This window comes from Physcomitrium patens, chromosome 16 (assembly GCF_059467195.1).
Source record: "Physcomitrium patens ecotype Gransden chromosome 16, ASM5946719v1, whole genome shotgun sequence".
NCBI classification, from domain to species: domain Eukaryota; kingdom Viridiplantae; phylum Streptophyta; class Bryopsida; order Funariales; family Funariaceae; genus Physcomitrium; species Physcomitrium patens.
The window spans coordinates 9,228,697-9,242,242 of record NC_143425.1 but is presented as its reverse complement, the minus strand read 5'-3'; the positions used below and the strand labels follow the sequence as shown (position 1 = coordinate 9,242,242).

The following is a 13,546-nucleotide window of genomic DNA, read 5'->3' as shown; positions in this document are numbered from 1 at the left end:
CAAGATATGTTTAATAATATTTATAATAAATTCTAATTTGAACTTTAAATTAAGATGATTGATAGATTCTTTGAGACATTAATAACACTCAGTACTTAAATAAAAATACTACTCACTATTTTGATAATCATGAAGAGTTTTAAAATTATCTTTCAATAACTCATTTGATATACCATTAAGTAAAGTACTTACCTCTTGTATTATCAACAAGCACCAAAACAAATTTTATCAAACTTGTATTAAGTAAAAGATAGAAGATTTTAGTATTGATAGTTATGCCATTGGCTTAAAATCAATATTCTACTAAGCAAGATCTTAGGCCAAAATTTATTGTTGGAATGTCTTAAGTTTTTTTGATTAGTTTTTTTTCTTTCGAATTTTGAATTTTAAGATGGTTTTATTTATATACAAAGATGGCTTCTTTATAATATAAAAATTATTTTATTTACAATTAAAAATATTATTTTGATAAACTTTGATTTAAAAGTAGTCTTCTACCTTGGTAGTTTAGATTATCTAGTTATCAATGAAAAATTCTTAATGCTTAGAAATTATGGTACTAGAAAAATTGGTTGTATAAAAATTGTATGAGTTAGCTTTCTGATAAGTTAAGAATTCAATTAGAGACTATTAAATAAAAAAGCTTTTATAGTTGGATGTGATTTTTAAATTTTTTAAATAAATTTATATTTAAAATATCAAATGTGTTATTATTTTATTTTATTTTATTTTTAATCATATTCTTTTTATCTTTGGAATATTTCATAAAATATAGGTTTTTTTATAAAACAATATTTATAAATTTCAATTTCTATTTGTATAAGTTATATTCTAAAATCTTAATCTAATATTCTTATTTTAAAAAATGTATAATTATATAATAAATACTAAATATAAATATTAATTTTCTTATTTTTAAAAATTCTTTAAGAAACTTAATATGGATTTATGTAAAAATATTAACATCATGACTTATGAATATACTCAATGTCTCATTTGTTATAATGCTTATTTTATTTTATTAAAATATATATAAACATTGAAGCTTCTTGAGGGCTCTTTTTATTCCAATGCTTTTGTCAAGCAAGTTCCTTTTGATCAGTAATCACTTTTCAATAAATACTTAATAACATATGATTAATAAATTTAAATTTAAATCATGATTATAATAATAAAAATAGCACAATATAAAAATATAGTACTTCCTATACTACTGGTCAAATTATAAAATATAATTTTATGATAATATCTCATAAATATTAGATTTTTTATAATTTATTTCAAAAAAAATTCTTTATTCAAGTCAAAAAAATATTTTGGAATTTATGAAAATTTATTTTATTTCTGTTTGACTTAGACAAGATTTACGTTCCAACTACTATAAAACTCCATTTATTTAGTTATTATTTAAGATGATGCAATTTTACTCAATAAACTTAGAAAAATAGGTAAGTTTTTTAGAATAGTTATTTATATTTCTAAAATAAAATACTGATAAAAATGTTTAATTTTAAACTATCATAAGAAAATAAGAAAATGTATGAAAACTAATATATTATATCAACCTAATTATATCAGCATTATTATAGAATAATATTTTTAATTAAATAAAGTCTTCGAAATTTTTTGTCAATAAAAATGTCTATTTAATATAGAATTGCAAAAACTTGAAGATATAGTAAGCTAAGTGTATATGTGTGCATGGATAAATTTAGTTAAGTTCTTTAACTAGTTTATCAAAAATAGTAGAATAAATATACTAACTATCTAACAACAACTTAAATAAGTAATTCTAATATCAACTAGGAAAACTCAAAAATTAAAAATTTAAGTTTATTTAAAGATCTATTTATGAAGATTTATTATATAAAACTTAGAAATTTATTTTATAAAAAATAAAATTCTTTACCACCATACCATATAATTAAAAAAAAATTAAAATAAGATAATGATACATTAAATATATTATCATTTGTTTTCAAAAATAAATTAGAAAATTAATTTTAAATAATTTTTATTTATTATCAAAAATATATGTATTAGTTGTCTAAAGTAATATTAAATAAAAAATCTAAATATATAATATTAAAATTAAAATCTATAATAATTTTTTATAAGAATAAAATTAAAATAAATAGAAGATCAGAAGTAATTTAATCTTGTTAAAGTTTTTTAACTTCACATCTTTAATGTTGGAACAAACTCTAACAAAAGTATATTTCAAATACTTGTATAAAATATTGAAAATATTAAATAATTCAAAAAAGTCATGCATATTAAGAGGTTAGTCTTTTATACGGTCTAAAGATAATTTTGGTGTAATTATAACTTTATATATATATATATATATATATATATATATATAGACATGTAATCTTTGCAATTAATTAACTAAATCTTTGTATCTACCAAAACCAAGAATTACAACATATTCAATAAGAATATATGTGTGTTAAAAAAAAACTAATAAATAATAAATAAATAAATAAAATATACCATGACTATAAATTAAAATATTTTTTTGTAATTCTTGTGTTTATTTTACTTATTAGTATTGAGAAAATTAAATTTTATTTTCTAGTTAATACTATATCTCCAATGGATATTGCTATACCCCACTTGACCTCCTTGTTGACAATTAGCTAATAATATGGCTCTTTTTTTTCCACATTTTTTTCTTTGCTTTAAAAAAAGGTGGTAGTTGAAAAACAGACAGTAAATATTTTATGAAAAAATAGGTCACAATATATATATATATATATGGCTCAAAAACTATTTATTTTATTTCATATATATATATATATATATATATATATTAGCTACTAAAAATATATGAAACTATTTTTTCGATTTATTCTATTCTTCAATTAAGATTGGAATTAAAGATTGGGCTATCAAATGCACCTTTTGTAAGGAAATCTCATCTTTAAAAAGAAAATTTAGTGACCAAAAATAAATAGTTAAAAATATGAAGACAATAAGTTTTTGTAATATGTTTAGAAAAAACAAATTCTAATGTTTGCATAAAATATCACTTAAAAAAATAAAAATGCATATAAAGTGTATTTGGATTACATTAAGAGAATAAAAAATAGGAATTAGATAAGAGATTTGAGAATATGAATAGTTTTTTTAAAATATTATTTTATAAAGAAAATAAAACATAAAAAATCTAAATCTAATTTATAATATTTATTTAATTTGTTACGTTTTAAATTATAACATATCAAGAAATACATATGTATGTGTGTGTGTGTGTGTATATATATATATATATATGTATGTAGAACTTTAAGATTTGAGGTTCAAGATATGAGTTCTAAAATATTAACACCTAAAGAATATATTCCACAAGTTGCATTATTCAATGAAAATTTAGATTCAAATACTATGTTATTTAATAATGACCAATGAAATTTAAAAAATAAATAGAAGAATATAGAAATATGTATTTTTAAAATTTATATATATACTTATTTTCTAAAAATAAAATATTATTAAAATTTTCAAAATAACCATTGATATTAAAAACAATTGTAAATGGATTAAGATTACAATTAGGTACTTAAGAGGTATATATATTTAGTAATAATATATCTAAAAGTGATTTAAAAGTTCTAATAATCTCATTAATCAAGAGTTAAAAATAAAATGTTATCACATAATAATATAGATGTACTTTTTATTATAATAAAAGATATTATTGTTTATAAACACTTTGTAATATACAAGTAAAAACTTCAGTTTTTTATTCTATAGATTTTTTATTAAAAATTTAGAATTAAAATTTTTATCTATCTAAAGGATCAAAGTAATGATAAATGTTAAAATTTTATTTTAAAATCATACATTATAAAGAAAAAAATATTAATAAACCAGCATAAAAAGAAAAGTTGATAATTCTAAATTAACAGTTTTATATGTTGAATTTATTTAAAGAATGTCTTCACCAATTATAAAATAATAAAAAACACATGCTATAATTGAAATAGAGGTGAATTTATAAATTTTATAAATTTAAAAAATAAAAATAAAAAATAAAAAAAACAGAAAACAAAAATCAACCAAATCTAACACAAATTTCACTATTATTTTGAAAAATGGTGAAATGGCATAAAGAGTAATGGTTTTTTAAAAAAATTAAATAGTAATTTTAATATAAACTATTTATTGTATATTTTAAAAGTACAGGAAGTAAAAATTGGTTTAAGAAAATATTCCTTAATTAACTTAAAAACAATATGAATTTATTACTTTTGATTAGATTTATAAAATAATAATATTTTATACTTAATTAGTAAATTTAATTAATAAGACATATGTTTACATCATTTTAATTTTTTCTCAAATAAAAAATGATGAAAATCAGTTTAGTAAAAAATAACCCTTAAAAAATCATTAATCAAAAAATAAGAAAAAAAAATATAAAATATAGATGTCATAAGCTATTTTTCATAATATTTTAGATATGTTGAGCTATTTGATTTGCTGGATCTAAATTTAGTTACCTTCTTAGAAAAGAATTTACTATTTTTACTACTTTATTTTAAATTTTAAAATTATAAATTTATCCTATAATCAAAATTTGCTAATTCTTAAAAAAATCAAATACAATATACAACATTTTTTTATTATTATGCTAATGATTTATAATTTTTAGTCTTAATTAAGAAAATTAAATAAAAAAATAGGCACCAAATTAAGGAGATTTATTAAAATTGGATTGCAATCGTATTAAAAATAAAATTTCTAATTTTATTCATGTAAAAGATTTCACTTATTCTATTTATATAAAACTCTAAATCCTCCTAAATAAATTACAATTACTTAATATTAATTTTAATTTAATAATATTTAAATAATTTCAATTTTTTTTTATCCAATTAAAAACTATTAGAATGTGTTACTAGTTCGGTTGCATCACTAAGTAATCATTAAATATAAGAAATAATATAAGAGTCAATATTAGAAGATGAACAAGAAGAATTTTTTTATTTTTTTAATGATCTTACATTAACATAAAATACTTAAATTCATCAGAAATAGTTAAAATTATAATTAAATCTTTTTTTTAAAAAAAATAATATTAAAATATAGTATGATTTATATAAGTAAAAATAATATAATAAAAAATTTAGCTAGTGCAAAAAATTTATATTTTTTATATAGTACTAAATTATTTTTAATTATATATTTTTAATTATCTAAATAGGTAGGGAAAAAAAAGAAGAAAAAAATTCATAATAAATTAAAGTAGTAAAATATATAAAATATCATATATTATTAAAACTATCTAATTAAATAAAATAAGTAGCTTTAAAACCATTAAAGTAGATGGCACTTTAGCTAAAAATATACAATAATATTAGATATTTTAAATTAATATACAGTTGAAATTTCTTGTAAGGTTAATGTTGATAGGTTAATATGCAAAAAAAAATAGTAAAAAAATTCTATTGTAATATAATTTATAAAAAATATTTATCCATATTTTAATATATAATTTTTTATAATTTTTAATTTTTAAATATATAAATATTTTTTAATTTATAATCAATATAAATTTTTAATAATTAAAAAATTTACAAAATTTATTGATTTAATAGTTTTGTTAGATGATTGAAGTGGCAATATATTTTTGAGTATATTTAGTATTAAAACTAATTATTAATGTATCTAAGTAAAAAAATAGTTAGATTAATTATTATATAAATTTAAACCATATTTTCATTATAAAACTATATCTTATAACTATTATACATCAAATAGATTAATAAGCTTTAAAAATAAAATCATCAAGATTGTAATTGGTCTAAATTTGACCACTATCTGTATATCTATTTACAAAACTAAAACGAGTTTATTTAAGCTAATAGAAGTTTATTACATAGAGAAGTTTTGTAATTATTTTATCACCAGAAAATATTTTAAAAGTATCTTTAATTAATTTTCAAGAACTAAAAAATAAATCAAAAAAACTAAGAATAAAAAATTCATTATAATTAATAATTTTATTATATTCTATTACTATTTTTATATATAATTAATAATAATTATAAATACCATTAAATTTATTTATAAATTTCTATTATGAAGTAATTAAAATTTTAAGTAGGAAACAATATTCAAACTTATCATGGTGTAGACATGGGAGTCTTTTTTAATTGAAACTACTTTCTATTTAATTTTTATAAGGTTTTAATTTTTAATTTAAATTAAATTCAAAAAATATCTATTTTAAATAACACATTGAAATTTTTATTGTATAATTCATTTCTTTGAAACAGGGAGATTTAGATTTTTCTTTGTAAGTTATTTGTGACGTTATTTAATATCTGAATTTTATGAGTTTTCTGTTCACATGTTTTTTACAACTATAAGAAATAATAATGATTTTTTTTTTTTTTTTTACTATTCCCCACTATTTCATGTAAAAAACTCATAAATATATTTAAGAAAAGGCTTTTAATGTAATTTTAAATTTGACTTCAGCCTAAAACAAGAACAAGTTTAAAAAAAATAATTAAATAGTTTTAAAAAACTGTGATTTAGTTCTTAATTTGTAAAAGAAAAAATGAATGGTTTAATTTATCATTAGTCTCAAATTTTCATGCAACATAGAAACATAGATTAGAAGCTATTGTTTCATTGAAAGTAATACACATTTTACATACCAAGTGTTCTGTGTGTATATATATTAGAAAATGATGTGTACATGGTACCAACAATTGATGCTCATTACATACATCTTTTTAAGCTAAAATCAAAATTAACCAAAAACTAGCTTGAAGACAAACTCTACAAAATGTTATGTCCGATACCTCCACTCTTCACACCAAGAATCACCATAATTTCAACTACCTTTTTATTCTCAAAACCAAAATATAAGCTTAATATTTTATTAAAATTTCCGCCCCTCCTCACTGCCTTTTCTTTTCTTCCAAACACTAATGATGGTGCATGGCCCACAGCCAATCATATAAGCATACAGAGTTTGCACCAATTGGTCACAAACTGAGTTCAATCCACATCCGCAACACTCCAATAACTGAAGGCCATGTGAGTGAATGAATGAATGCGAGTGTGTAGATATATGTGTGTATATCTATCTATCTATCTATCTATATATATATATATATATATATTCACATTTATGTATTATTGTAGTAGTGGACCTCCATCCCTGCAATCACAAATCAAAAGTGTTGGGAGTGAAGCTGCCGTGGAAGCAGAAGAGCAACAGAACCGCCATCAAAACCTCACAAGACTGCAGGTTGACAAGACATTTTCTTATGTATTTGTATACAATAGAGACCAACAGACTTTTGGAATTGATATTCGAGAAAAGAGAGATACTGGATCCCAGACAAAGCGTAGTCATTCAAAGTCGTTTCAAAAAGCCCCAAAAGCAGAGAGGGCATACCTGAATCCCTTAAATTGGATTCACCCAGCAAACAATAAGATATGTGCATCTAACGTGGTGCTGAAATGATAACAGGAGCTGCAGGGAGGAGCCAGTTTGAAATCTACTGGGAAATCCAAGTCAGCAGCATTTTCAACAAGCTCATTGGAAAGGTGAGAACATTCCTCATTCCTTTCTCTCTCCCTCTCTCTATTCGCTCAGTGTCTGTCCTAAATGATATCTACAGTGGCGATGGGTGAGTTCATGACATTCTTGGTTTCAGGGAGGTGGAATTTTCATAAATTGCTAATATTGGATTCAGGTTGTTGTCTTTTTTTTCCACTTTTACCCTCTTTTTCCTCTCATCATTGTGCAGCTTAACATAACTAGCCGCCGAAAGCAGACAATCGAAGCCTGTAATGAAGAGAACAATTCTTTTAAGTTTTTTTTTAATGTTTTTGTACTATTCTCTGGTGTTTATATTAACTGCAGTCTCATGTAGAGAGACAACGTCCACAGAAAGCATGATGTAACACTCAGAGATATGAAGCAAGCTGTTCTCAGCAGACGCTCTAAAGATATGGACCATCTTCCACTCTTTCCTCCACTTGTTACTTGCGTGCCTCGTGCCAATGAGAACCCACTCCGTCAAACTCCGAAGTCTACCTTGCTCTAGGATAGAGCTACTTCGAGCAAACCTCTCAAGCAGAAAAAAATCACAACGAACTTGATTTTAAGATACTAGCCACCCCAAGGTTTGACAAATTCGGTCTCAAGACTTATGGGTTGGGATTGCTACGAGATTTTCTAAAATTCAGTCACCTAACTCGATATAAAGTAGTGAGATATTGATAACACATAGTAAGGGCGTGAGGGGCTGGGTCTGGGAAAGGGGGCAGGAAGAGCATGCTCAGGGAATCAGTGACTCAACACACTGGGCTGCTGCGAGTTCCAAGTAGAAAGCTGCGACGTACTCAGAGCCTGGTTGCAGCGATGTGCAGGTAGGCAGCGCGGAGCGTAGGTACTGTTCACTTCCGTATTGATTCTAGAAGGACTATCTAGCAACAGGCGGCACGAAACGAGGAGGAGGGAGAGGACAAAAGCGAAGCTCTTTTGCAACACATTCATGACTGTGTTTCAGTAGCAACAACAACAACAGCACATGCGCGAAGTGCATTCAGACCTCGCTTTCACATCTCGAATTATTTCTGCAGCAGAATTCTCGGCTCCGTAGTTTGGTGCAGTGCTGTCACGTATCACAGTCCTACTGTTGGTACGTTGTTTGTGATAAGATAGTGAAGCGAGAGAAATGTGAGAGAGCCCGAGGGAATAAGAAAGATTTGCAACCTTCGTTGAGAACTGCAATCTCTGTGAGGTACAGTCGAAGTGAAGTGGACGAGGTAATTTAAGAAGGAATCGATCGGGAGAGTACTGAGGATTTAGAGTTGTGGGGAAGTAGGTAGCTACATGCGGACTTCAAGAGCATGTCCTTTCATGTGCAGTAGAGGTTGGGAATTGGTGGCGCAGGGAAACAATGAGCGGAAACGCTGGGAGGAGTGGTGGAGTTGCAGGGAGCGGATTGGGGTAGAGAGTATGGTCAAGAAGAAGGTGAGACTGGTGGTGCGCGCGAATGTGACAGTTGAGAAAAGTGATAAGCAGGTGAGATTGTTGACAGAAGCTGGAGGAGCGGCGGGGACGCTCGGGTGTTTAGAACTGTCCGGGAGACTGGACACCAGGTCCAATGGCAAAGTAACCAGCTTAGGGACGCAAAGAGGTCGCGTGGTGGTCATTGCGGGTCCGACCGCCGTCGGCAAGTCGCGCGTCGCTATTGCATTGGCCAAGCAGCTCCGTGGGGAAATCATCAGTGCTGACTCGATACAGGTCCGACCTGCTTTCATTGTTGCTCTACAGGTCGTCGTCGTCTTCGTCGTTGTCATCGTCGCAGACAGCTGTAGTAGAATATAGTTGCTGGTAAATAGTCTGAAAGGCCGAAGCTAGGGGATTTTTTACTCAGGGAGGGGAGGAGGGGTTTCTCCTGCTCATTTACACGGGAGGTTTCTCATTTCGTACGATGCAGGTGCTCATTTTTGTGAGCAAGCTCGTGGTGATGCAAAAACTACAGATTCATTGCATTGTGGGTATATTTCTCTAGGAGGATTGTCGCTACTTTGGCTGTTTTGCTGATCCGACTGACTCCTGGCGGCCATTTTGGTGTGGCTTCTTCACGTCGAAACCCATAGAGCAGTCTTTATTTTGTTCTGAGCAATCATAGTATATTTGCGCCGTTCTTGCACCTTGAGCCTTAAAGTTGGTCGGCTAATTTTCACGAATATCAATACCGGACTCCGCTGGATACCTCAGATATTTTTGATGCCTCTATTTGTAGTTCTAAGGCTGCGCAGTGACCTCCAGAATCCAAATTGGACTGACATCCATGAGATCACACTAAAAGTGTTCAAGTTAAACAACAACAGCCTGTCCCCTTTCTGTTCCGAATAAAAATGTGTACTCTTGGCAAATTTGATGTCTTGATCTCCCACCTAATCCTGAGGATCTTCATCTCCTAGGGGAAATTGCATGCTGAGTTAGAACAGATAGACTCCTTCCAGCGCGGTTTTCTCCAATGTAAATATTGGTTTTTCACTGGATTACAGGTTTACAAAGGTATGAACGTCGGAAGTGCCAAGACGCCACTGCTGGAGCGTGAGGTTGGTCTCCGCTCGAAATCATATTGCACTCTCTCTATCAATTTCCCTTTACTATTCTGCATCTGACGATTTTTGGATTACTTTTCTGGGCCAAAGATGATCAACTTTAGATCGAGGCAAAGAGCCTGAGACGTTCCCTATGACCGCCTAACTGTCGATAATTGTGGTTTTCGTCGGCGATGTTGTGCAGGGAGTCCCCCACCACCTGCTTGACATGATTTCTCCTATGGAAGGTTTGTGACCGAAGTTTGTCCACTGCACATTCCGCGAGGTTGCAGGTCGCAAATCAATGTTTAAACTACCCTTGACCTATGTAACTCGCAACCATTTCCAGGCTGCAGTAACAAATGTCATAGTCTGCAAACTCGAAGAATTAGTGTAAATGTGATGGCTCATCTGTATCTCTTTGCTCATAGGGACAGAATACTCAGCCAGTCGATTCCTAAAAGACGCTAGAGCTGCCACGAAGATGGTGCTCGATAGTGGACACGTCCCCATTGTAGTGGGCGGCACATGCACTTACCTGCACTGGTAAGCAGATCAGCGCACACCATCACCTCGCACCTCAACCATTTCAGGATTGCTGTTACTGATGTTCAATATTCTTTACTGATCAACCTCGCTAAATGACTCCCATCCTAACCTTGCCAGTTACCAATGAACCAGGTATATGAACGGAGAGGCTAGAGCGCCGAAACCTTCTCCAAAGTCTAATGCAGCCAACAAAGAGAGAATTGAACGCTTGGTCGACCGCCCGGGGGACTGGGAGTTTGCCGTGCACACACTTGCGCAAGCTGGTGATCCCGCCACTGCGTACAGCTTATGTCGAAACGATTGGCCCCGCCTGCGCCGAGCTCTCGAGGGAATCCTGGTAACTATCTTCTCATCACTCTCCGATCATCCACGTTGTTCCCCTGGCTCAGGAAACACAAACTGTTGGCTGGCAGTCTGATCAGTGCATGAAAGTTCAGATCTCTGGGCAGTCTGGAGGGGTCTCTACCAAGCCCCACAATTACACGCTCGACAACATGGACATTCCGGAGTGGGACTACGACTACGATTTCCAGTGCTACTTCTTGTATCAGAATCGTGCGGAACTTTACCGTTGGATCGATCTCCGCTGCGAGCAGATGATTGCAGGTTTGTTCATCCGCTGGAATCGTCACCTCTACTGACTTCGCTACAGCTCGTTACTTCATGTTTTCTGAGAATTAACTCGACCGGTTTATGGTGGATTAGTCAGGTTAGGTTCAGTGTTTGATTGGTTGATCGCAGAACCCCAGGGTTTGTTACAAGAAGCATCGTGGCTCCTCGATCTCGGACTGTTGCCTAACACTAGTTCAGCATCGCGTGGAATCGGCTACCAAGAAGTAAGCGTCACTCATCATTCTGATCCTTGTAATGAATAAATTCTTCAAATAGATTGTGTGCTTTTGAATTTCTCTGCTTTCATGAAGTGAAACCTTTGAAATATTTGCATTTGAGGCAAATTTAGATTCTAATAAGTTAGAGATCAGTGATAAACTGGAATGGGAGTTGATCATAAATTATTGCCGAAAACAATCTTTACAAGTAGTTTAGTGGATGGTTGTGATGAAACAGGCGATGGAGTTTCTGGTGGAATGTCGAGGTACTGGGGGAATTACCACTGAGGAGAAGTTCCTGGCCTTTCTTTCCGGATTTCAGCATGTTTCAAGGTGGGAATAGGCTCAGAGTAGTCATTTCAAGCTTTGATAGAACTGGCTTAACCAAGCTGATCCACTTCTACAAAGTATTCAGACATTCGCTAATACATGTGGTTTATTTTGTTTCTGCAGAAGCCTGGTGAAGAAGCAACTAAGATGGTTCCGAAGCAGTCACGACAGTGCCGTGAAGCAGTTCCACTGGATCGATGCATCCCAGCCAACGGTAAGCTTATGATCGCTTGGCACTACGGTGATTGGTTATTTAATACTCAAGGCCCGTAAAGTTTTGAAGTGGTTGCGCTGGTTTATGATGGACATTGCTTGTGTCCACATTCAGGACCAGATTTTGGAAGCTTTGAGAGCAGAGTATTTGCGAAGGCCTGGCTACCCTTCTGAATTGAAAGGAAGCAATGCTCTGATAGACGCCAGTTACAAGGAGGGCAAAACACTGAAGTACTATGATGCTAAGAACAGGTCAGCCTTTTCTCACCAACATAAGAGCCGGTTTTTGTGACCATTCAGCGCTTTGATAGCCATAAAATACTGGACCTAGGCTAAACTGGTTTGCGATGAGTACTGTGCAGGATTTTTACAAGCTCGTCAACAATCGCGCCTGTGTTGAGATGGGTGAAGAAGACACAAGGAGATCTAAGACCAATTCCACGGAGATTTGTTACAGTTTGATTACTCTCAAATAAATTTCTGGGGACCACTTAACCATATAATCGAGTTATCGTCGTCCCTCATAGTGTTCCATTTTAAGGGAAGCTCTATGTTAAAAAATTAAAATTACTTCTGCAAGCCAAAGTAACATAATGTTTCTCAGTAGACTAGTATGTGTAATGTTACGCATTTTAGATGCAGTTTAGATAAGCTACACTTTTCTTCAGTTCCCGAGATTCTTCGAAGACAATCTGTACATACCACATTCTCATTCAAACCACAAATCTGTGAATAGAACTGCTGTTGCCTCTTTCAAGCGGTTCACCCTAGTGCATTTTCAATTGACACTGGATTTCATGAACTGCAGTCTGTCACTCACCTCCAACTTGACGTTCTACTTGGTTCCTATTTCATGTATACACTCATTCTGCAGATGTCCTGCGAGTGTAGTTTTCAGAGTATGCTCTAGTTTTATGTATACATAGTTCGGAGAAAGCTTAGACATGTACAAAGGGACATATGAATGAGGAATCTACAGTGTTACAAATGTGCTATGGTAGAACGTACCAATGCACTTGGTGTTCACTAATAGTTGATTTTGTGATTTGTTAAAAGTCGATATACATTTACATACAGAAAACACTGTGCTTGTAGGAGCACTTGGATTTAAAAAGACCCAACATTGAACTCAAGAATGACGAAGGGTTCAAATAACTCAGCAAATACCTTGAGTGGCTCCTGACCACCTTGCATATCAGTTTCATTCAGGTCTGAATATTGGTTATAATCCTTTGTATTACCTACGGCTTGATTTGTAGGCATATTCTTCCAGAGACCTGACAGTCAAGAAGGTATTAACAATAATCCTGATTCCAAGCATGTATAACAACACCCAATCTTATCAGTCATAATTTACATATTTTATGAGCAACATGTACTGTAAACAATCAATGTTCATTAGCAACCCCAAACCCCAAGATGTGCACTAATAATCAACTGCAGCCACACTGCAATCAGAGATTAAACTGCATCTTGAGCATTTGAATAATTTCCAGACAAGACTTGATTTGTAGCCATGCTTTTCACAG

The 13,546-nt window shown here is 30.6% G+C and overlaps 1 protein-coding gene across 4 annotated transcripts; it reads left to right on the top strand.

Annotated features, from left to right (window-relative positions):
- Positions 1-8,027: 8,027 nt before the first annotated feature.
- On the top strand, positions 8,028-12,815 carry LOC112293335 (tRNA dimethylallyltransferase 9). Of its 4 annotated transcripts, none has more exons than XM_024542626.3 (11): positions 8,028-9,283; positions 10,057-10,110; positions 10,301-10,343; positions 10,533-10,641; positions 10,777-10,981; positions 11,082-11,250; positions 11,386-11,480; positions 11,713-11,807; positions 11,928-12,018; positions 12,133-12,269; positions 12,380-12,815. In XM_024542626.3, exons 1-11 carry the CDS (start codon positions 8,870-8,872, stop codon positions 12,477-12,479), a joined length of 1,512 nt encoding a protein of 503 aa, XP_024398394.1. In that variant the 5' UTR covers positions 8,028-8,869; the 3' UTR covers positions 12,480-12,815. The 4 variants fall into 4 exon arrangements, with proteins under 4 accessions (XP_024398394.1, XP_024398392.1, XP_024398393.1 ...); XM_024542624.3 differs by having other exon boundaries at positions 11,692-11,807; XM_024542625.3 differs by having other exon boundaries at positions 10,527-10,641.
- Positions 12,816-13,546: the final 731 nt, after the last annotated feature.

Coding starts and splice junctions, on each gene's coding strand:
- LOC112293335 (XM_024542621.3), top strand. CDS start 8,870: ATGCGGACTTCAAGAGCATGTCCTTTCATGTGCAGTAGAGGTTGGGAA. Junction 10,344..10,526: donor CATGATTTCTCCTATGGAAG/GTTTGTGACCGA, acceptor CTTTGCTCATAG/GGACAGAATACTCAGCCAGT. Junction 12,019..12,132: donor TCGATGCATCCCAGCCAACG/GTAAGCTTATGA, acceptor GTCCACATTCAG/GACCAGATTTTGGAAGCTTT.